The following is a 25,183-nucleotide window of genomic DNA, read 5'->3' on the forward strand; positions in this document are numbered from 1 at the left end:
GTTGTATGTTTACAGAAATCCTGGGAGAGGGCTTTGCTAATGTGTTCAGGGGTTCTAGGACTGTTCTACAGACAGAGGATAAATTCATGAAGGGACTGGCAATGTATCTTGTGGCTTTGCTAAGCCTTGTCTCCCCAGGAACTAAGATTGCTGAGAACTTGCCAAGATGAAGAAACTTGTCAAGATGAAGAAAAGACCTCCATTTGGGTATTAAGTGCTGTGTTTAAACTTGATGTAACTCTGGGGTAGATTCAATTGTGATCCAGGGGTGGGGAACTTTTGACCTTATTGTGCTCTGTGATTGACAAATGAAGGTACTTCACCTATGTTTGGAAACTAATCTCCATTTGAGAAGAGGGGCTTTGTGGTGGACTTAATTAAGGTATAGCCTAGGGGTGGAGAAGTATTTAGAACAGAGACTTTGTAATTGATTGAATGATTGGAAGGTCCTGGGGTGGGGTAGTACTTGGAGATTATTTAATCACACTTAGTAAATGCTGTATTTTGAATGATGTCACGTTTTGATCTTCTCTGTTCTTGGTTTGTCACTGAATAAAATAGAGAGCACCTATGCTGGTATTTTGAACCTGGGAAGTTGCCTTCTTTTGGCATTACATTACACTTTCCCAGGGTCACACAGCTAGTGTATGACTGAGGCCATATTTGAACTCAGGTCTTCCTAACTCTGGGTCTAGCACTACACCATCTTTCTTGTAATATCAGATATCATAATTATTTCTATTCATGTCCTAGCTGATGGTAAGCACCTTGAAGACTGGGTTTTTGTCTCATTTAACTTTGTATCTTCTCTACTTTAAGCACAGTGCTCTGCAGATGGTAGATATTTAGAAATTTATAATGCATATTATATGTATTAGATGAATTTTATGTATTTATTATAATTATATTATATCCATTATAGTTATTTATATATCATATTATACTAATATGTTTTATTTATATGTTCATATATGTTTATTTTAATGTTGGGTATTTTGTATACCCAAGCAGATTGGGAAGTGCAAGGACTAATCTGTCATTCTCTCCCTTTACCCATTAGTTTAAGAGATTGCCCAAGGCAGGGATCATAGAATATGTCACTTCTGTTGGACTGAGAACACCCTAAGGATAAAGATTATATTTCTTCTATTAAGTTGGGAAATTTCCATGGACACATGGATAGGAATCTTTTCTTCTCTTTCCTCTGGATCACCCTTCATTACTTGGGACATCTGGGCAGGGCTTCAGGTATTTCTCAGTTATATTTGATAATGGAGGTGAAGCCCAATTTCTGTTTGTTTTGGGACACATTCTATGATCCTCACCCTACCCTGACATCCCAGGAGATTTACCTTTTTAGTTATGTTTTGTTTTAATGGATATTAAAATTGGTTTTCAGTTTCTGAGAGTATATCAGTTGTATATTGGTGGGAAATAACAGGGAGTGTTTCAGGCAGTGTGGTGGGGTGGTGAGAGCCCAGGACTGAAAGTCAGGAGATTTTAGTTCTAGGCTTGGCTTTGCTACTGGCTAGCTACACGTTCTTGGGCAAGTAATCTCTTTGGCCCTCAGTCTCTTCATCTGCAAAATGAGAGGGTCATACTAAATGATCCTCAACTTTCTATTCAGATTATCATTCTGTGATTCTAAGCCAACTTGGGTTTAATTAGTTGCAGCACATAAAAGAGTTTTTCAGTGGATTATATCCTTTGCTGTATTGATCCCTTTGACAGCATAGGAGAGGCATCACTAAAAGGGAAAACTGCTAAATGGGTACAAAACTATTTATAATTGCTTTATATACAATAAGAAACTGGAAACAACTTATATGTCCAACAGCTGAGAAATGGCCAAATAAATTGTAGTACATCACTGTAAGAGATTATTGTATTGTTATAATAAGAGGAATTCAAAGAAATATGAAAAGATAGGAACTAATAAAGCGCTTATAAGATACAATTATAACAGCAAAGAAATTGACTACATAGAACAATAGCAACAAAAATTGATAAGGACAAAGAAAAGAATTTGGAAGAGAACACAGAAAATAAAGCATTTGTTAATCGTGTACTTTTCCTTTTTCAAATGTGTACTGATCCTGTGAATATTCCTCCCTAATCACCCCAGGGTCAGTGTGGCTCCTGCTGGGCCTTCAGTTCTGTGGGTGCCTTGGAAGGTCAACTCAAGAAGAAGACTGGTAAACTCCTCAACCTCAGCCCCCAGAACCTTGTGGACTGTGTGTCCAAGAATGATGGCTGTGGCGGGGGGTATATGACCAATGCCTTCCAGTATGTGCAGGAGAACCGGGGCATAGACTCTGAAGATGCTTACCCTTACATTGGACAGGTGAGCTCCCTCGCTGCCCACAAACAGCCTCATTCTCTCTCTCTGATTAGCATCTTCATATCTCTAATGCAGTCTCTTCTCCCCTAGAACTACAGCGTTGAGCTTGTTCCCAACTTGTCTGCCTTTAAGATGGGACCATGTCTCTAAAGCAGATAAGTGGGAAAAGATTTCTCCTTTGCTAAGCAACTTAGTGAGGCTAACAGATCTTAAAACCACAATTCTTCTCTCTTGCCACCTGTCCTTGGGAAATTTTAGAAAGTGCATGTTCTTGAGAAAATACCTATGACTCTCTTAGAGGGCCATATTTGGGATTCTCCAAAATAAGCCTCTTAAAGAATGAGAACCTTCCTTATGTGTTGTTTGCCACAAGCGTTTGACACTTTCTTTTACATGCTAGGCATTAAAATTTTTGGAAAATAGGATCAATTATTAAAAATTAATTTGCAGCTATGATCTAGTAGAAAACAGGTGATTCTTGATTTATTATTGCTTTAAACCACAGTCCCTTATACTTCTATGAATATTTAATTCTATGATGTTCTAATATTTTATCCTAGTAGCAATAAAGGGCACAGATATACATAGGAAGCTGCATAAAGACTTTGGAATGGTAGTCAGAAGGCAAAAAAAATTTTGAGATTACTAAATTACTCAGTGCTTGTTTCTGGGAACCCTACATAACAGGATTAGTCAGCATTTCTTATGAACTTGCTGTGTGGTTTGCACAATGCCAAGCACTGGAGAAAGAAAGGCAAAAGCATGTTCCTCCCCTCAAGAAGTTCACATTCTAATAGGGAGACAGTATGCAAAAAAAAAAAAATTGTACATACAAATACAGTCTGAATGGAAGATAATCCCAGAAGGAAGACACAATCAGTGAGAAAGCCTGGAAAAGGATTTAAGATGAGAGTGGAAGGAAGCCAGGAGGTAGAGGGGGATGAATGAAAAGGAAAAGCCTTGGGAAATGGAGCATCCTGTGTGAGGAACAGCAGGAAGGACAGCACTGTAGGGTTGGAAAAATAATAAGTTTGTTGATTGGGGGGGGGGGCGGGGATGTGGACTTAATCAGAACTGTTTTTATTTTGACAGCTGAGGAAAGGATGGACTGGAGTGGGCTAGACCTGGGGCTGGGAGAGCAACCCAGTTATTGTACTGAGGGAGTCCAGGGTATAGCTGAGTGATATGAGATGAGGAGGGGATAAGAGGGAGCTTCCAGCTGACAGCCTCAGGTATTTTGGTGAAATATTTACACAGTCCTAAACTAAGGGTGTGTGGGGAAGGGGTGTCTTGGGAAATCTGAGGAAGGCCAGAAAGGTTTTGAATAGCGCTTGTGATGAGCTGGATAGTAAATCCATTAGGCAGGAATAAAAGGATTAACCTTGTTGCGTTGAGGGTCCAAAAGAGATAATGGAACATAAATATGTGGTCAGCAAAGTTTCATGATTTTCTCCAGCTCTGTTTAGCAGCACGTGAACATGTGCAAGAGAGCATGTGGTGGGAGTAGTCCAGGTTTGGGTTGCCAAGCCATGCCACAGCTTGGCAAGGGATGATTAGCTGTGAGTGTAGAACAGAAATGTAGAATCAAAATGGTTCAGCAAAGGATTGAGATATGGGAGAGAGGAGAATGTAGATAGTGCAGGGCTGATGATTTGGGAAAGAACTGAGCAGTGGAGACACTGGAGATCATGGTGAAGATGGAGAATAGTAGCAGGGGTCATAAGGCAGAGGAAAAGATAGAATGTCAAAAGATTATAATTAAAGGAATTTGGGCATTTGTGAACATGAAATCGGAAAACCTGTGGGTTATGGTAAGATCAAAGGTATGATCATTTCTGTGTAGCTAAGATAGAGTGGAGGAATACGTTATAGGAATTAAGTAAAGACCAATATACTGGAAAGTCAGGTGGTTGAGTGATTATCCATCTGTGTGCTACAGTGCTCTAGCATGAGAGCAGAAGTTTGGGTGGAGAGAAAGACAGTGAGGCAGGCCCTGAACTCATTTAGAGAAGGAGGAGAGTGTCCTAGAGCCTGGTAGATAATCACTACATAATCACAATTGGGTAATAAATTTAGATGGAATGAATCTCAAAGTGGGAGCAGTTGCTGAGTGATGATAGTAAATGAAGATTTGGGGGTGGCAGTGGAGAGAAATGCATATTCTGGCCCCTCCATGACTAGTGATTTGGAAGTACAACCAGTACAGCAAAGGGTGGCCAAGGATAGATAGTGTTTCAAGAGATTATTGACATATCTTCATTCACAGGCTTGTAGAATGTCAGCATTAGGAGAGACCTCAAATTATTACGTATAAACTCTAATAAGGAAGTCCTTTGCTTTAATTATTTCATAATACTAAATTGCACCGAGCCCTTATCTTCAGAAATTTTTATCTCCCCCTCCTCCCACCTCCATTTCTGTTCTGGGATTAAACCTGGAGGATAAATAAGCACTTTTTCAGTTGCCTGTGGGATACAGTTTTTGCACATAGTTGTGGGAAGTGATTGATAGTGATCTAAGGCCCTGGAAATCCTTCCTGATGACCTAGCATCAGAGGCATTTTCTTGGCCTGTTATCTTGGGGTCACCCTGTATTTAAAGCCAGACACACAGAAATCCTGCCTCTCTTCAACTCCATACAGAAGCACATTCTGGGCAGTTTTCATCCACCAGCCCCTCAGCTACCACATTCTCATTTCTAATAAAGTTTCAGCTTTTTAAAAAATTTCCTCATCCTCCATCAACCTGACTTATCAGGATGAAAACTGCATGTACAACCCTACTGGCAAGGCAGCAAAATGCCGGGGGTACCGAGAGATCCCTGAAGGGAGCGAGAAAGCCTTGAAGAGGGCAGTGGCCAGAGTGGGACCCATAGCTGTTGCAATTGATGCAAGCCTGTCCTCTTTCCAGTTCTATAGCAAAGGTAAGATGTTAAGGGGTGGGGAGACAGGGTTTTTTGGTGGCTGTCCTTGCTAAGCAGAGTTGTGTTCTACTTTAGCAAGGCCTGAAGACCTTTGGGACTTAGCTCACACCTTTGGCTTCTGAATTTACCCAAGAGAAAGCTTGGCAGCTACTGCTGCCATCTGGGAAGGTTGCCCGAAAAATACTTTGATCAGGCCATAGGATGGAGAAACTGCACAGAAGAACCCCTTAAGTTGAGAGACCCCACAGAGGTGCTCCTGACTGGGAGGTACCACAAAGGGATCCCAATTTCATCTCTGGAGATGGGATCAGGGCCCCTCCGGTCTCACAGAGTAGACCCCTATGGAAAGTTCCCTGAACTGCCAGGAACCCTAACTAATAAAAAGTTATTCCCTAGGTGTGTATTATGATGAAAACTGCAACAGTGATAATCTCAACCATGCAGTGCTGGCTGTGGGATATGGCATTCAAAGGGGCACCAAACATTGGATCGTCAAAAACAGGTAAATGGCGGAAATGCTGCCCACATACTCACCTTATTCCCCAAGTGTCAAGCCCACCCACCACTTTCCTACAGTTCCTTTCTTTCCTTGTACCAAGGAGATTTCTAGTCCTAGGAAGCAGTAGTCCTAGAAAGCTCACTGAGGAGAATCTAAGGGCTTAGTCTGAGCTCTGAGAGCACCTGAATTTTTTATTCATTTCAGTTGTGTCCAACTTATGACCCTAACTGGGGTTTTCTTGGCAAAGATACTGAGGTGGTCTGCCATTTCCTTCTGCAGCTCATTTGATAGATGAGGAAACTGAGGCAATCAAGGTTAAGTGACTTGCCTAAGGTCACACAGCCAGTATCTGGGAGATTTGAACTCATGAAGAGGAGTTTATCTGATTCTAAGCCTGCTGCTCTGTGCCCTGTGGTGCCACCTAGCTGCCGCCAGTACCAGAATACAATAGGCTTAAAGGGAGGGTGGACTTCCAGGACAGGCAGAAATGTAGGGGTATTGACTTTACCATGTCCTGAAGTTTTTGCCTTCACATCTGAATCTGTTTTAAAGATTATTCGATGGCTTCTTTTGTGCTGCTTTTTCAGGGTGGATTTTGTTGTGCTTGCCAGGATAATCATCACTTGGGAGTTATCCTGTATTTAGGAATGGAAATAACTGCAGTTAAACCATGTAGAACTAGAAAATGCAGCTGGGTGGTTTAGTGGATAGAGCTTGTACCAGGAGTCAGGAAGACCCGAGTGTAAATTCTGCCTTAGAGACTTGGCAAGTCACTTAGTCTGTCTGCCTGTGTTTCTTCATCTGCAAAATGGGGATAATTGCACCTACCTTTCAAGGTTGTTGTAGAGATAAAATGATATCTTTGTAAAGTGCTTTGCAGACCTTAAAGGTCTATATAAAGTCTAGCACTAAACTATTTGAAAGTACATTAATGAGGCTATAATAGGCCTCTGTAGGGCAGTTATGTGGCACAGTGGTTACAGTACCAGGCCTGGAGTCAAGAGGACTCATCTTCCTGAGTTCAAATCTGGCCTCAGACACTTATTAACTGTGTGACCCTGGGCAAGTCACTTCACCCTGTTTGCCTCAGTTTCTTCATCTATAAGATGTGCTGGAGAAGGAAATGGCAAATCACTCCAGCATCTTTGCCAAGAAAACCCTAAATGGGGTCATGGAGAGTCAGATATGACTGAAATGACTGAACAATATAGGGCCTCTGTGGCCTGTGTTGGTTTCCGTTTTGGGCCTTCCTTTTTTTTTTTTCTCTTACTTCTGCTATTGCTGTTTTCGTTGCTTTTTCTTTTCCTTAGACTATGATTCCACTTAGAGATGGAAATGATATTTATTCTATTAGATTTTAATTCCCAGCTTCAAAATTGTAACCATTCTTCTAGGTAGGCCAGTCAAAGGGTGGGAGCATGTGCCTAGGACCCAAGGGTGAGGGAAACCAGTGCCTTTTTGCAGTTTTGTAGGACAGGGAGAATCTGTGGTTTGAACCTCCTCAAGGATTTTCCGTACTCTCCCAGTCAGTTGTTTACCCTTGCATTAGATGCTTTATAAAGACTAACTGGTGCTAATACCTTAGCATGACAAGTAACCATTTATTTGTTCATTCCACAAACACATTTTGGGGGTTTACTCTGTGCCAGAGTGATGCTAGCTAGGCTGGAGGATTCAAAGAAATGTAATAAGACTTAGAAATGATGTATGAGATTGGTAAAGGCCTGTTCATTAAGGGAGACACCACCTGGAAATGAGCAGTGAGCTAGAACCAAAGTATCTTTTTCCTTGTCATTTAGGGCAGATGAAACTCCCAGGGCCTTTGCATCCCTCTCCTCCCACCAAGAGAGCAGGCAGGAGTTAAAGCATCTACATTACGATGTAGAATGAAGACATTTAGACTGTTTTCTCTTGTTTCTACAGCTGGGGAGAGCAGTGGGGCAATAAAGGTTACATCCTCATGGCCCGGAACAAGAACAACGCCTGTGGTATTGCCAACCTGGCCAGCTTCCCCAAGATGTGATCATGGGCATTTGACTTCCTTCGACCCTTTCTTCCCCCCTCCCTCTGTTCTTGCAAGGTGGGGGACGCACTTTGGAAAGGAGCTGGCCAGTGTCTCTTAGAGCAAACTTGGTGGTCTGCAGATGACTCACCTACAACTTGGCTTTCAGTATTGCAAAGTGCCCTTCAGATCACATCCTCTTCTTCCTCCTCCTCCTCCTCCTCTTCCTCCTCCCCCTCCTCCTCTTCCTCCTCCTCTCCACAACCCCTACCTCTACTCATCTTCCTTTGAAATTTCAGGGTCAGGTATGAGGTACAAGGATTAGTTCTGAAAGGCACACACATGCTTGTGGCCTATGAGGTGTGGACAGCGTGTTATTGTTGGCAGGCTGTCTGTCCTGGTGCTGCTGCTGTGCCCGTGTGAGGAGAGCTTGGAGAGCTTCCAAACACAGCAGACTCTCATTCAGCCAGAATAAGTCAGGCCTTTGTCCTGTCTAGAGGCAGAGAAATGGACAACGACATGGAATTACGTGTCTAGCTTTCAGGGTTCCTTCCATCCAAGTCTGTGAGTCTCCATAATCTCTTCCTCACCCTCAAAAGTGAGAGGGAACTGTTTTCCACCTTATTTCATGAAACTATGATTTTCTTATTTTGTAGTAAGTTTAGATTATACCAGAAATATGTATTTTTCCCCTCTCTGCTTAAATATTTTGAAATAAATTGAGTACTGATCACTTGTTTTAGTGCCCTTTCAATGGACAACCTAATGGACCAGTATCTAAACTTCTCCTGGAATTGAAAAAGAAACGTAAAGCTTTGCCTTCTAACCCTACTAGGCTTAACCAAGCTTAACTCTTTTTTCTATTTTCCCCAATTGCATGTAAAAACAATTTTCACATTTTTTTTTCCAAATTTTGAGTTCCAAATTCTCTCCCTCCCTCCCTTCACTGAGAACACAACAAGCTTAACTTTGAAAGAGTGCGACTGCCTATTGCTAAATAAGTTGAAGGGGGTTAACATCTGGGCCCATGAATGTGGCAGTGAGATCTTGGGAGCTGGCTTTTCCTTGAACCCACTGACAGTTGTGACGAAGAGTGGCAAGGACCCTGACTGCAAGAACATTAGAACAAATCCAGAGAGGGCTGAAGGTCAGCGTTATACTCAGAGTCCCTCATAAAAATCCACACGTTCCTGCAGATTGATGAGGGCAGTTGTAAAGTTCCATCAGGTTCCTCTCTTTGTTGTTTGCCTGGTTACCAGCCCTTCCTACAGGCTGACCCCACACTAGCTCCCTGAAGTTTTATGGTCCTTGATTCTGACCCTTTTTCTGCATCAGACATAGCTTTCTGAATCCCACCCAACAGTTGCTCCTCCATTACCCAGGTACCAACCATGGCTTTTTCATAAGGTGCTTCTTACCCCTACTTCCCAGCTGTGTGGCTCCTCTGCTTCCCCCGCCAACCAAGGGAGCCTTCTACCCAAATTGTGGAACCTGCTCAGATGTGATAGAATTCTGTAGCTGGTTCATTTAGAGGTGGAAAGGTATTCTCATAGGATCATAGATTTAAAGCCAGAAGTGGCCTCACAGATCATCTCAATGGGAGTTGAACAGCTGTATCCGATGACGGGATTTGGATTTTGGGACTGCGGCTTAGAATACAGGAATGACATTTTCCTGGAAAAGAATGAAAAGAGTACACATTTATATAATACACACATTCACCCTCTAATGTTTTCAACTTTTTCCTATTCTTAGTGATTTGAAATCACAAAAATCACTGAACAATTAATGATTAAGTCAATGTTTCTAGATTTTATTATGCTTTCCAAATTCTCAAGCCAGGTGTACTTCATGTATAAACTTTTCTCTGGAAATTAAGCATTAATCTTTCAGGTCAGTAAAGTCAGTTCTTCCTTTGGTCTTAGAAATGCCAAAAAAAAAAAAAAAGATATGTTCAGTTTAAGAAATCTAGGACTTAAATAGGGAAGCCATGATAGAGAGCATTTGGACCCAGATCACTGGAGGCAGAAGTATCTATAAAAGTGTCTATAAAATAAAGCTACCCAGTCTGAGACTCAGAGATACCTAAACTTTTAAAATTCCTAATTGAAGTTGCTTAGATCTAGTCTGGCACTATTTGTTTACCTTTAAGCCATTTTGTAGCCCCAGAAGAAAATGACACCTTCTCATCAGAACATATAAAAATTGTGTGAGGATTTGCCCACCTTCCACCTTGGCCTTTTGTACTGAACTCATGGGTACATTCTCCTGAAGCCCTTCTGTGTATCTCCAGAGAAAAAGAACTTCAATGTAGTCCTTCCTGTCTTAAATCTAGGATTACTGGTTCCCTTTTGTCTTTTTCCATTGTGTGGTACACTTCTTTATAGGGAACACTCAGAATGGAGTAAAAATCAGCTTATCTTCATCTGGAGACAAAACCTATTGCAAAAGTCCATACAGGGCAGCTAGGTGGCATAGTGAATAAAGCACCAGCCCTGGAGTCAGGAGGACCTGAGTTCAAATCCAGCCTCAGACACTTGACCCTCAGCTAGCAGTGTGACCTTGGGTGAGTCATTTAATCCCATTTGCCCTGCTTCCCCCCTCCAAAAAAAAAGTACATACAGCAAATAATATTTAAAGACAGTAGAAAACTCCTGAAAATGAGCGAACAGGGATTGATAAGGCAGTGGAGAAGGGTTCAATTTACCAAGTGCCAGTAGAAATTATATTTCTCTAAGGAAAAACTGAAATTGTGTCCAGGTTGGATAAAGTGCTCATGATTATATTCCATTTGGGGTAGCGACGTCCTTCCTTTGAAGTCAGCTAGCTACTGATGCTGGTGTTTTTCTGCACCCAGAGACCCTCTTTTGTCCTGAGGCTCAAAAGTTCCTAGATTTCTCTCCACTCCTTCTTCTGGGTTTCTGCCTCCCAAGATCCTTAAGTCTTCCATTCCATCTAGGCAACACTATACTTCCCATCAACCCCTTTGTCAATAAATGGCTATATTTCCTTCTAAACATCCTTATCCTATCAAGAAGTCTTGTTAGACACATCATATGTGTGACAATTGGGCTCCTCTTAGCAATACACGAAGACAGCGCCAAAAGACTCAAGATGGAAAGGGATGTCCACATCCAGAGAAGGAACTGCAGAGTCTACAGATTGAAGCAATCTCTCTCATTTGTGTTTTCTTTTGTCCCTTCTTTCTCATTGTTCAGCCCGTTTGGTTGTAATCCTTCTTTACAACATGAATAACATTCAATGTAAAGGTATTTGTAGATCCTATATTTGATTACATGCCACCATGGCAGGGGGAGAAGGAAAAAGGAAGAAGGGGGGAGGGGAAGAAAATTAGAAATTTAAGAGATCGTGGAACTGAATTTTGTAAACTAAAAGTAAATCAAAAAAGAAGTTTTCTGTTACCACAGACTGCTTGTGCTGTTCTACCCATATTAATACCTTATTAACTAACTTCTCCCTACTATGGTTAAGTAAAGGAAATACAAAATAGGTAGTATTTCCATCATCCTAAAAAAAAAAAATCCGTTCAGTCCAAACACAGATTACCCCCAAAGTTCGCAAAAGACACACACACACACACACACACGTTCTTTCTCTCTCTCTGCTGTCATCCCCTCCTTCACCCTCAAGTCACCCAAGTGGTTCTCAGCTGAACCTTGTCCTTGCTTTCTTGCTTTACAATGGAAAGAGGATTTACTACATTAAAATAACCTGTATTCAAATCCATCCCATTTTTTTTTCTTTCCTTACCTCTCCCCATAAAATGTGTGCCTATTTGTATACCGTCAGATAATTTCAAATAATGTGGAGAGAGGCAGCTAGGTGACTTGATGGATAGAATGCTGAGCTTGAACTCAGGAAGACCTGAGTTCAAATTTAGCCCCAGATGCTTACTAGCTGTATGACTCTGGGCAAGTCACTCAACCTCTTCTCAATCCATCAGAGAAGGAAATGGCAAACCACTCCAGGGTTGTTGTTTTTTAATGCTAAGAGTCAATACTTTTATTTTTATACATATGTAGCAGCAAGCACCCCAAGCGTCCTCAGGGTGGCTGCCAATACAGGTTCTTGGATCTGCTTTGATAAAGGAAAGCAACTCAAAATGGGTTAACAAGCTTACTTTAATCAGTCAAACATGTATCGTTTACCTAGTTCAGGGGAAAGAGGTCAGCACCCCGAACTTCAGAATATACAGACAGAATTATCAAGACAGAAACAGATCAAGTAGACAGCTTTCCAAATTGTCCAACCATTACATCCATACCCAATCAACATCTGGGTTTCAAAGCCTGGGGGCTCTGGACAACAGCTTCCCAGAATCCAGATCAAATCACAGAACACTTCTCAAAGTGAGCCTCAAAACAAAGCTACACACCAGGGCTTATATAGCCTTCTCCTGGCTCAGAGAATGTAACAACCTTATTGACTCACTGGCCAATCCAGAAGTATCTACTGAAAAACAAGCCTCCCACCCCAGGCTCCAGGTGCACTTTAGCCTAGGGGCAGGGAAGATCCTAACATAACAATACAAATTTAAGCTTCATCTCTGCCTCACTACACTCCAGTGTCTTTGCCAAAAAACTATGGTCCATGGGGTTACTAAGGGAAGATCACAGTTGATTGACTGAACACCAGCAGTGGATGGGTTACAATTTCTAATTTCCATTACAGAAGTGATCATGTCATTGGGATGTGGGGAAGGTCAGCCTGCCTGATTCAAAAGCATGCCTTGCTGATTGTCCACCATAGCTCATACTGGAGCCTGTCAGGAGGGACAGACCAGAGTTGGGCAAGGGGGAGCACGCATGACTAACTGTTCACTGAAGCCCATGGGAGGGGAAAGGACACAGTAATGTGGTGTTTGGTTAAACCCAGAGAATCTAGTTACTGGGGCAAGAACTTGCTATTTGATAAAAAATGCTGGGGAAACTGGAAAGCAATTTGGCAGAAACTGGGTGTAGAACATCTCACACAGTATGTCAAGATAATCTCCAAATAATACAGAACAGACATAAAAAAGTGACATGGGCAAAATAGAGGAGCAAGGGAAAAATTACCCTTTACATTAGAAACAATAGGATCACAGAAGATAAAGTGGACAATTCTTATTATATAAAACTGAAGTTTTCACAAATCTAATAGTTAATTAGAAGGGAAACTGGTAATTGGGGAGAAAACTTGGTAGTAATTTTCTCTGATAAAGATCTTATATCCAAGATATATAAGGAATAGATTCTAATTTATGTGACTTAACAGCCATTCCCCAACAGATAAATGATCAAAGGACATGAATAGACAGTTTTTAAAGGAAGACATCTAAACTATCAATAATCTTATGACTAAATGCTTCAAATTATTAATAATTAAATTCAAATTAAAGGAACTTAGGTTTCACTTCATACCCATCAGATTGGCAAAGATAATAAAATAGGAATATGACAGATGTTGTAGGGGCTGTAGGAAAACCTGCACACGAATGCACTGTTGGTGGAAGTATGAATTTATCCAGCCATTCTGGAAAGCAATTTGGAACTATGTCCCAAAGTCACTAAACCATGAATACCCCCTTGACTCAATTATCCTGCAAGTAGGCATATCCCAGAGAGATCAAAGAGTGAAAAAAGATCCACAGGTATAACAATGTTTATTTTTTGCTCCTTTCATAGTAGCCCCAAACTGGAAACTAAATGGGGGAGGGTGTCTATCTATTGGGGAATGGCTAAACAGATTGTGGTAGAGAATTTGGAATATTAATGCACCATAAAAAATGCCAAAATGGGAAGTTTCAGAGGAAACTGGAAACGATCTATAGTCTCAGTGATGCAGAGAGAAGCAAGCAGAACTAGGAGAACAGTCTATGTCATGTGACATTATAGAGAAGAACAACTTTAGAACACTGACTAATGAATCATGAAACACAAGTCTGGAGAACTGAAAATGAATCAGTGACACCCAGTTTCTGCAAGAGAGGCAAGATGTGATGGGCTTAAAATCCATGGGATTTGCATTTTTTTGATATTGTCAATAAGGAATTTTGGTTGTTATTGGACTTGGATGTTTGTTGCCATTTTGGGGAGAAGGGGGATGTTCAGTTAAAGGAGGTTGTAGGAATGTAGCAGCAAGCACCCCAAGCATCCTCAGGGTTTGCCGCCCATACAGGTTCTTGGATCTGCTTTGTTAAAGGAAAGCAATTCAAAATGGGTTAACAAGCTTACTTTAATCAGTCAGACATATATCGTTTACCTTGTTCAGGGGAAATGGTCAGCACCCCGAACTTCAAAGTATACAGGCAGAATTATCAAGACAGAAACAGATCAAGTAGACAGATTTCCAAACTGTCCAGCCATACCCAGTCAACATCTGGGTTTCCACATCTGGGTTTTTCAAAGCCGGGGGACTCTCAACAACGGCTTCCCAGAATTCAGATCAAATCACAGAACACTTCTCAAAGTGAGCCCCAAAACAAAGCTACACATCAGGGCTTATATAGCCTTCTCCTGGCTCAGAGAATGTAACAACCGTATTGACCCACTGGCCAATCAAGAAGTATCAACTGAGAAACAAGCCTCCCACCCCAGGCTTCAGGTGCACATTAGCCTAGGGGCAGGGAAGATCTTCCAAATTTACGTTTCCATTACAAGGAAGGAGAAAGAATACTGGCAAAAGGCAAAAGCAAATAAATAATTGAAGGGGGTGGGGAGGGAGGAAAACTGTTGTTGAAAGGATGAGACAAAACCAGTGTGAGGAGTGGAGCTTGGTGTGCTCATCCCCACCATCACCTGGGAGACATTTCTCTCATCTTGCAACACACACTGACAGCCTTGTCCAGGGAGTTGCTGCAGGTGGGTTAGTAAAAAACTTGCTACATGTCCATGTCTCCTCCACTAGCATATCTGAGGGTAGAGATGGTTTCATTTTTGTCCATGTATCCCCAGCACTTAGGAAAGTGTCTGCCACATGGTAGGCACTTAAGAAATACTTGACTGATTGATTGTTCAACAAGCATCTAGGAAAATACATTTTTAGCAGCCCCTGTTAGGTGCATTTCATCCCTGGCCAAGAGCTCCTCATTCCAGAGAAATCCATAATCCATTATCAGGCATCATCTTCTTAACCAGCTGATCAAATGTCCTATTTTTGTCTTTCTCTTCTAGCCTTTGATTAGTAGCTCAGTAATTAGTAGTAATTAAGATATGGTTTGTTGCCTGAGGCCTTCAGTTTCTTACCCAAGATTTTATAATCCTCAGCAATGTTTTCTGAGATTCCCTCTGGTAGTGTCATTTGTGTCCACATGAATCACCTGAAGTGGATGGTAGCCATCAGGTTTAATAAGCCTTGTTAAATCCTGCATACTTAGCCTGAGAAGGTAGCCCAACTCTCTCTTTGTTAATTTCAATCAACAAATAGAGTTGTCTCAGTAGGGAGGCCTGAGTGAACACTACTCATCTTCTTTCTTTGACCATAGGGGATGATCTCTTATCTGATGCCACCTATGGATTTGTCATAATTCCTTAGAGGACAAGCAGCTGTTTTTCCCTCAGAGGGTCTAGTCCCAGTCTTTTTTCAGGAGTAACATCAATTTCTTAGCTCCAAGTGTTTAATGGTCTTTACTCCCCTTTTTCTTTGTTATGTTCTTTCATCCTCTGATCTGCCAAGGGTCAGGATTTTCCTCTGCTTTTTCAATTCTCTTTTCTCTGTTTTTTTTTTTTGGAATTTCAATCCTTCCTTTTTTTTTTTTTTTGCTTTTTGGAGGGGGGAAGGCAGGGCAATTGGGGTTAAATGACTTGCCCAAGGTCACAAGCTAGTTTTGTGTTAAGTGTCTGAGGCTGGATTTGAACTCAGGTCCTCCTGACTCCAGGGCCGGTGCTCTATTCACTGTGCCACGTAGCTGCCCCCCCCTTCTTCCATTTTTAAAAGGGACATCTTAGTCTCTTATGACTTAGAGCAATGGTCTTTAAAGTGGGAGCTAGGGCTCCCTTGGGCATCATGCTCTTATCCAAAGGGACATGATTTGACTCCAAGGGGCATATAATTAAATAATTAGAAGATGATAAGATTGGTTGCTTTCCACCTTTTCTGTGGTAGCTAATTAGGGAGCATTTTTTCTCAACAAAATCACTGCTACCCTTATCCTCTTCTTGTCCTCTGGGCAATTATAACCTATCAGGAGTGGGGAACTTGTGGCCTCGAGGCCACATGTGTCCCTCTAGGTCCTTGGGTGAGGCCTTTTGACTGAGTTAAAGTTTTACTGAATAAATCCTTTTACTACAGGCATTTGTTCTGTGAAGTTTGGGTTCAGTCAAAAGGGCTGCACTTGAGGACCTAGAGGGCCACATGACCTTGAGGTTGCAGGTTCCTCACCCCTGCTTTAGATCACCCACAGAAGCAGCTGTTTGGTTGCCAGTAGGAATCTGCCATTCCTCCTCCACCATACCCACCAATTTGTACCCCTAGATCATTCTGTGGCTATAGCTGGCACCCTTTGGAGGTTGGATAAGGCATAATTGCACTTGTTTACACTTTAAAATCTCATCACATCTATTAGAGCAGCTGGGTGGGGAGACTTCCCCCTTTACACTAAGAATGAATCTAGCCCATTCCACTTGAGTTCCCTCAGCTCAAAATTTCTCAACATCAACATTATCATCAACTGTCTCCTCTTTACTTTTGGTCATAGAAAAAGTATAACTCCTCACCTCTAGTAATGTGCTTTAGCATTCATCTTTGCTCATGCATTTTCAATCTCTCCCTCTTAATTGTCTCTTTCCTATCTTAAAAAGGGGGCCAGCTCTCCCCCATCTTGAAAACCAAACAAAACAGAACAAACCTCTTCTCCTTTTGCTTTCTAACCTATCTAGTTACCCTCTTATTTCTCTTCTCTGTCACTGAGCTGCTAAAATGATTTAAAAAGTGATTCACATCCAGTGCTTTCACTTCCTCTCCACTCACTCACTCCTTCCTCAATTCCTTGCTTCTGTGGTTCTATCCCCATCATTCTACAGAAACTACTCTTTCAGTCAGTAGCCACTTAACTGACCATTCCAATGGCCTTCCCCCCCCCGCCCCCCCCTTCCTTCTTTACCTCTCCATAGCACCTGACACTGCTCACCTTCTCTTCTTACTGGTTATTCTATCCACTTTTGGATTTGGTGACATTTTGCTCTCCTAGGTCTACACTTGTTTAACTGTTCCTTTTTTTGTCCTTCACTAACTTCTCATTTTTATGATCTTGCTTAATCATTGTACCCCCAAATTTTTGTTCCTGACCATTCCCCTTCTCTAATCTCTTTTTGCAATCTCATTCACTCCCAGGGTCTTAACTACAACCTCTATGAAGGCGATTTCCAAATCTGTATCTCCAAGCCTCATCACTTTTCTCAGCTCCAGGTTTGCATCTCCAACTGCCACGTTGCCACTGAAAACACAGCATATTCAAAACTGAGACTTTCCCCCTAAATTCATTCATCCTTCTGAATCTACTATTTGTATCGATGGCACTCACTCTCCCATGTTCCGAAAGCTAGTGTAATCATTTATTCTTCTCTCTCTCATCTCCTTGCTAATCAACCAAGTCCTATCAGTTCTACTTCCACAAAGCCTCTTACATCCATTCCTCCTCACTATAACCATTGCTATTGCCATACTACAAGCCATTATTACCACCTACTTGGACCATTGTAAAAACTTCCTAATAGGTTTCCAAGCTCCATTGAATTTCCCTTCCAATACATCCTTCATACTAGTGCCAGAATAATCTTTCTTCTACATTGATGGGTTTATCTCATATCTTTGCTCAAAAACATCAGTGACTCCCTTGGGCCTAGAATAAAGTAAACATTTTTTTGCCTAACTTTCAGAGTGCTGCCTGATCTAGTACCATCATACCTTTTCAGTCTTATCTCTCATTAACTGGACTGCTCCTTGGACCCTGAACTGCATTTTCTCACTTCCACACCATTGTTCATAACTGGAATATCCTCCCTCTTGCTCTTTGTAAATTGTATGTCACTGAAAGCTAAACTCAAATATCTCCTCCATGCTGCCTTCCCCAATCCACTGTATCAGGAATTCCCTTCCCCAACCACTTCATAATTCATATGGTTTTGCTCCCTTCTGGTGCACTTGTTCTATATAGTGTGGTAAGCACTATCTTTTTTTTTTTTGGAGGGGGGAAGGTAGGGCAATTGGGGTTAAACGACTTGCCCAAGGTCACACGTCTAGTTTTGTGTTAAGTGTTGGAGGCTGGATTTGAACTCAGGTCCTCCTGACTCCAGGGCCCAAGCTCTATTCACTGTGCCACCTAGCTGCCCCCAGCACCATCTTTATATATGTATTATCTCCCTGCTTGACTTTGTTCTGTTAGAGTAAGAATAGAGTCTAACCTAAGTTTTCTATCCATCCCAGCACCAACCATGATTGGCGCAATGATCTATGCACATTAGTCCCCACTTCAACTGTCTTTGGTTCCATCATACATATTAGTTACTTACAAAAATTTTTGTTTCATTTAATTTGGCTTCTGCCAAAGCAGAGACAATTCTCAGTCATCTCATGGTTATTAATCTGTCTTTTGCCGCATCTTGCCACATCTCCCTTTCCCTAAGCTTTTGTGGTTTTCTTCATGTCCTCTGACTTCTTCTCTGTTTCTGCTTCTGTTGGCCATAGTGCCTCCATCCAAGCAGCTCTTTTCATGTGTCAGGCCCAACAGGATGTAAAAAGGAGAACTTCTTTTTCTTTTTATTTTTTTTGGTGGGAAGTTGTTCCATCTCATGAGTGGGGGCATTGTGCTCAAGTTTCCTGTTTATTATGGTTGTGGTACAGCAGCTGAACTTTGTAAATGTTTGTAGTATGCCTGACAGGCAGTGAACTTGAATGAAATACTATTCAAAAAGAGGTTAAAATCTGGGGGCATTTTGCCTTATAATCACATTCATACCATATACAATATCATGTTATAAGTCATAGGACCCCCCCCCCTGAAGTTACCTATTCTCATACCTGCCTCTTCTTCCTAGGGCAGAGAGGGGAGTATAGGGGGAAGGTTCCATACACTTTGTTGTAAAGATTGACACTAAGTGGTTTTCATGTTGCTTTATAGATACTCTGATTTTTTTTTACCTGTGTCAATTTTGCTTACCTAAATCATCATTTTTTTTAAACAACAAAAGAACAAGGTCTGTAGTCTTTTTTTTTTATATGTCCTTACAATGCTTATGCACATGGTAGATGAAAAATGTTAACTGACTGATTAATCAGCATAATAATTCAGGGTATGGCATACTGCTAGTATTATGACTTCTCATCAGGGCAGGTCCTGAACAGAATAAGGAAGAAGACACAAAAGAAATCCAAATATACCTTCTAAGTACATCAAAATAATTGTTATTGTTCAGTCATTTCAGTTGTGTCTGACTCTTTATGACCCCATTTAGGGTTTTCTTGGCAGATACTGGAGCAGTTTGCCATTTCCTTCTCCAGTTCATTTGACAGATGAGGAAACTGAGGTAAATGGGGCAAAGTGACTTGCCCAGGATCACACAGCTAGTAAGAGTCAGAGGCCAGATTTGAACTCAGCTGAATTTTCCTGACTTTAGGCCTGTCACTCTACTGTCACACATCTACTGTGCCCCCCCCCCCTATCAATCTAGCTACTCCACATCATAATAATAACTCAGATTTATATAGGGCTCTTAGTGTACTTCCTCTGTTATACCCCCTCAACTTGCAATTGTAGGTATGCAGGGTGGGTCTCTGGAAGGTGGCTGCCACCCTGTGGGTCTGTAATTCTTATATTCTAGCCCATGAGCCCCCATCAATATGCTTCCCATTAACAGACAGCCAGCACAATTATCAATGGCATTTACTCAGATAGCATAGCAACAACAACTAAGTATTCCCCTCATTAACCTAGGGCACACTCTCCCACAAGCATACTCAATGCTTATGGGAAGAATTGGGCTCAAATTCAGGGTCCAATGGTAGTGCCACACACATATATTGTATACATATGTGGCTACTCCCAACTCCTGGTACTGGAGGGCTTCGGGCTTTTTTCTATGGGGCCTAATGCAGCTCCCTTTAAGTGCAGCTTCTTTGCTAATCAGGTTTTTCATATGGGTTGCCAGGGTCCACTACTCTCCATAATCTGATTCTCTTCTCTTGTGCCAGGGACCATGTTCCTTGAAAGTTGCTTCCACTCTCCAAAGGCTGTCTCTGTATTCATTCATGTCTGTTCAGAGTTACACTGTCTCTCTACTGAATACAATGTCTCCTACTGATTCTTTCAAAGTTGTATGACTGATGATGCAGTCGGGAGAAGAAAATCTCTTCTCCTCAAAGGGGGTTCCTCCAGGCAGCTCCAGGTTTGCAATGTCTTCAACTGGAACTTTTGAAATCCGTCCAGAGATTAGTTTGTTTTTTTAAAGCTCCCTGAGGTGTGACTAATTTGTTTACTCCGATTATTCTATTGTTTCTCTATTGATTCGGAGGGATATTTGGACATGTAAAGAGATCAGGACCATAGGTACATTTTCTGTCTAATTTAATACCTCCTAAGCACCTTGTGATTATATTCTGAGCCTTCTTTGATTACATGAGCAGGCAAGTCAACCTAACTGAAGCCGTAGTCCATCCTGCGGGAAAGCAGGGCAGGGGGTGTGTGTGTGTGTGGGTGGGGGAAGGCAGCATGTGCCGAGCAAGAGGAAACACTACCACCACCATGTCGTTTCAGACCCTGATCAAGACAGCCCAGATTCCTAAACTCAAGAGCCTTGAGGTTAGCAACGTCCCCCAAACCACCAGTCCTGCTTCCAGCCCAGCCTCCCAGCCATTATTTGGTGGTGAAGAAGTGGCCAGTCATCCTCCATTAACTATCAACCAACTTCCACCTACAAGGCAGGCAAGTCAGCCTAGCTAAAGTAACAAAGGCTCCCTGAGGGAGAGAGGGGGCAGCATGTCCCAAGCAAATTGAATCACTACCACCTTGACCACCATTTCCTCCTCAAAAGGAGACAGCCAAGGACCATGAACCTGAGAGTCTTTATAATATCAATGTACCCAGCCAAGTGTCTGTAGTCATCATCCTGGAGGCAACCACTGCAGAGATTCAGCTCTTGCTGCAAAAACATCTATTGAGGTCCAGAAGAGAAAATTTTTGCCACCAAAGTTCTTGGCACTAATCCTAAATACACACCAGGAACTGATATCATTTTCCTGGTGGAAATGACAGTGAAGAAGAAATACTGCTTGTACCCTAAGCACCATGGGACCTTTCCATGTGAGCTGCAGCTGAAACTTTCTATTTGTGTTGTCTCCTCCATTAGAATGTAAGTTCCCGGAGAGCAGGGTCCAGCTTACTTTTCTAGTTGTTATCCCCAGGGTTCAGCTCAGTATTTTGTACATAATAAGGCTTAATAGACACTCTATTCCTCCATCTACCCATTCATTTATCCCATCAACCAAGGGGAGAAGGGAAATCACAACTCCACTCCTTGGCACTGTAGACACATTAGCTCCTTTGATCCCCACAACAACACTGTTAGGTAGGTGCTATTATCTCTACTGTATAGATGGGGAAATTGAGTCTCAGAAAAGTGACTTATCCTGAAGCACAGAGCTGCTCTCTGAGGGGATATTCAAATATATGTCTTCCTGAGTACAAGTCCAATGCTCTGCCCACTACACCATACATCTTCTCTTGTGATCTGCAGCAGGGTACCTCTTGCTTCCTATTTTGAATGAAAAAGATTCATAAGGTTTGACAACTTCAAGCAAAAAGCAAAGGCACCATGCACATTTTTGGAGGAATCATTTCAGACTTGCTATCATGGTTCTCTTAAAAAGTACAGTTGGAGTCAGCCAACAACATATTAGTGCAGAAGAAACACAAGTCATAGCCCTTGAGGTTGAAGAACTTGTGATAAGCCAAACCCACCAGCAGAGATTTCAAGGATAGGAATGGAAATATTAGACCTGAGAAGAACAGCCAAAATACAGCCTAGTATTACAAGGATTTAGATGTTCCACATCCTGTTACATCTGTGAAAAAATCATATACTTATGAGTTATGTCCACCCCAACACTAGTGTCAGAAAGGAGTTATACTTCATTTATATCAAAGGTAAATGGATTTTGTGGGCTGGGATCAAGAACCAGTACACTGAAATGGGGGTTGGAAAAAGTAGCCAAGGCAAAGCATTCCATATCCAGATTGGAGGTAGAGAATTACTGAGAGGAAGCAGATTGGTAACTCTGGGAAGACTACCTGGAGGAGATGGGATTTCAAAAGCTTCATCTTAATCTCACTGATAACTAGCTGTTCATATTTGTCTAAAAGGGAGCTACCCTGGAATCAGGAGGACCTGAGTTCAAATTTGACCTCAGACACTTAACTGGCTTGTGTGACTTGGGCAAGTCACTTGACTCCTATTGTCTCCAAAAAAAAAAAGGAAAAGGGAACCAAAAATGTTCTTGTACCACTTGCTATGGAGAAAGGATACATTCCTAGGAAGAAAGATTCAAGAATAGTTTTATTTGGCTGCTATTTGGGGTGCTTTTTATTTTTGTCTTTAAATATGTATTTTTTAATTTTAAGTTTTCAATATCCACTTTTATAAGACTTTGAGTTCTAAAATTTCCCCCTCCCTTCCTTCCCCCCTCCCCAAGAGGGAATGCATTCTGATATAGGCTACAATATACATATACAATTATATTAAACATAATTCTACATTAGTCATGTTGTGAAAGAAGAATCAGAACAAAAGGGAAAAAAACATGAGGAAGAAAAAAAAAAAGAAAATAGAATGCTTTGATCTGCCTTCAGACTCCAAATTCTTTCTCTGGATGTGTAGCATTTTCCATCATGAGTCTTTTGGAATTATCTTAGAACACTGTATTTCTGAGATGAGCTAAGTCTATCAAAGTTGGTCCTTGCACAACGTTGCTGTTACTGTGTACAATGTAGTCCTGGTTCTGCTCACTTCACTCAGCACCAGTTCATCTAAGTTCAGGTTTTTCTGAAATCTGCTTGCTCATCATTCATTTATTTATTTATTCATTCATTCATTCATTTATTTATTTATTTGTTTGTTTGTTTATTTATTTTTTAAAGCAATTGGGGTTAAGTAACTTGCTCAAGGTTACAGGGCCAGTTATTTCTGGGTGTGGTGCTGAGTGTCTGAGCCTGGGATTCGATCCCTAAGTCATCCCGACACTGAGCCGGTGCTCCTACTCACTGTGCTACCTGGCCGCCCCTCATCACTTATTTTTAATTTAATAAATTTATTTACTTTTAGTTTGTAACATTCAGTTCCACAAGCTTTTGAGTTCCAAATTTTCTCCTCCCCCCTCTCCCCCATGGCAGCATGCAGTCCAGTATAGGTTCTACAAATACCTTCACATTAAACATTAGTCAAGTTATAAAGAAGGATTGTAACCAATGGAATGAATGAGAAAGAAGAAAAGCAAAATAAGAGAGAGTTGCTTATCATTTTTTATGGAAAAATAGTATGCCATGACATTCCTATACCACAGCTTGTTTAGCCATTTCCCAATTGATGGGCATCCTCTCAATTTCCAATTCTTTGCCACCACAAAAAAAGCTGCTATAAATATGTGTGTGTATGTGGGTCCTTTTTCCCTTTTTTATAATATCTTTGTGATACAGACCTAGTAGTGGTATTGCTGGATCAAAGGGTATGCATAGTTTTATAGCCCTTTGGGCATAGTTCCAAACTGCTCTCCAGAATGGTTGATCAGCTCACAACTCCACCAATAATTGCATTAGTGTTCCAATTTTCCCACATTTTCTCCAACATTTATCATTTTCCTTTTTTGTCATGTTAGCCAATCTGATAGGTGTGAGGTGGTACCTCAAAGTTATTTTAATTCATATTTCTCTAATCAACAGTGATTTAGAATATTTTTTCATATGACTATAGATAGCTTTAATTTCATCATCTGAAAACTTTCTGTTCATAGCCTTTGACCATTTATCAGTTGGGAAATGACTTGTATTCTCATAAATTTGACTCAGTTCTCTATATATTTTAGAAATGAGGCCTTCATCAGAGACACTACTTGTAAAAATTATTTCCCAACTATCTGCTTCCCTTCTAATCTTGGTTGCATTGGTTTTGTGCAAAAACATTTCAATTTAATGTAATCAAAATTATCCATTTTACATTTCATAATGTTCTCTATCTCCAGTTTGGTCATAAATTTTTCCATTTTCCATAGATCTGACAGATAAACTATTCCTTGCTCTCCTAATTTGCTTATGGTATCAGAAGATGCTTTTTACTGGCCCCAAGTTATCCTATCTCTTACTGGAATGTGAGGCAGTGGGGAGAGGATGACCATTTAGTTCCACCAGTTCTGAACAGTTAGTTCACTGTTATTAAAAAAAAAACAACACAAAACAGACAGATAGGGGCACACACAATCCAGGAAGAAGTAAAAGGCTGCTAAGCAAGGGAATCATGAAATGAAAGTGAAATCACTTTGCTTCCTCATTATGTAGGACACATGTGACCAGTTCTAATTTATATAAAAGTGAATTCTGCAGATCTCTTGTTGCTCTGAAATCTCTGGCACTAGCCCACAATGTTCCAGGGTTCTGGCAGAAGGAGCTCACCTGCTTTCATCTCCAGGTAGGTTTTTACTCTTCCTTTCCCTTGTTTGACTTCTTAACTATAAATACTTGATTTACATTTCTATCTTCCTCTCCTTGACAAATTTTGAGCATGTAGTTTGAGGAAGCAAACGAAGAAATTATGTAGTTCGTCTTGCTTTTTTTTTCTACTCTAAAAGGATTAAACTTAAAAAAAAGTCCACATATGTCCTGTATGTCAAAGACATAGAGAAATCGTTTTGTATTATAAACCAAAGTCAGGAATGAATAAACTTCCTGGGTCTTTGGACTGCAAAAAAGTTAGAAAAGAAAAATAAACGAGGAAATATAACTCAGTTCTATATACATTTGCTAATAAGCACCTGTGATGTTTACGGCACTATGAGATTTTGCATCAATTTTTGTGGGAAAAAAGTCATTTTAGTCCAACATAGATTAAAAAAAAATTACTGACTCCTTTAGGGAAAGAATTCCGATTCTGATGACTCAAAAATAGTAATAATAGCTAGCATTTATATAGCAGTTTGAAGTTTGCAAAGTGCTTTACATGTTATCTTATTTGATCATCACAACATCCTTGGGAGGTAGGTGCTATTATTATCTCCATTTTACAGATGAGGAAACTGAGGTTGGCAGAGGTTATATGACACAGCTAAGAAGGTATCTGGGGCAGCATTGAATTTAGGTCTTCCTGACTTCATGTCCAGCATCTTATCCACTCACTAGAAAGTAGGAGAGAGAGGAGAGGAGAGGAGAGGAGAGGAGAGG

The 25,183-nt window shown here is 41.0% G+C and overlaps 2 protein-coding genes across 4 annotated transcripts in view; one reads left to right on the plus strand and one right to left on the minus strand.

The window, feature by feature from the left end:
• Positions 1-8,497, plus strand: part of CTSK (cathepsin K) — a 27,930-nt gene extending 19,433 nt beyond the window's left edge. For all 3 annotated transcript variants that reach the window (XM_069090065.1, XM_069090066.1, XM_069090067.1), the window contains exons 5-8: positions 2,126-2,344; positions 5,098-5,263; positions 5,660-5,765; positions 7,686-8,497. In XM_069090065.1, the coding sequence (XP_068946166.1) occupies positions 2,126-2,344; positions 5,098-5,263; positions 5,660-5,765; positions 7,686-7,785 (591 nt within the window). In that variant the 3' untranslated portion in view covers positions 7,786-8,497. The remainder of the gene's footprint in view (positions 1-2,125; positions 2,345-5,097; positions 5,264-5,659; positions 5,766-7,685) is intronic.
• The window catches only part of BNIPL (BCL2 interacting protein like), a 479,949-nt gene that overhangs the window by 265,085 nt on the left and 189,681 nt on the right, over positions 1-25,183 (minus strand). The window lies entirely within an intron of this gene.

Source organism: Petaurus breviceps, unplaced genomic scaffold (genome assembly GCF_028583685.1).
Source record: "Petaurus breviceps papuanus isolate PSGF00001 unplaced genomic scaffold, PetGlider_PUasm1.0 186, whole genome shotgun sequence".
Lineage (NCBI taxonomy): Eukaryota > Metazoa > Chordata > Mammalia > Diprotodontia > Petauridae > Petaurus > Petaurus breviceps.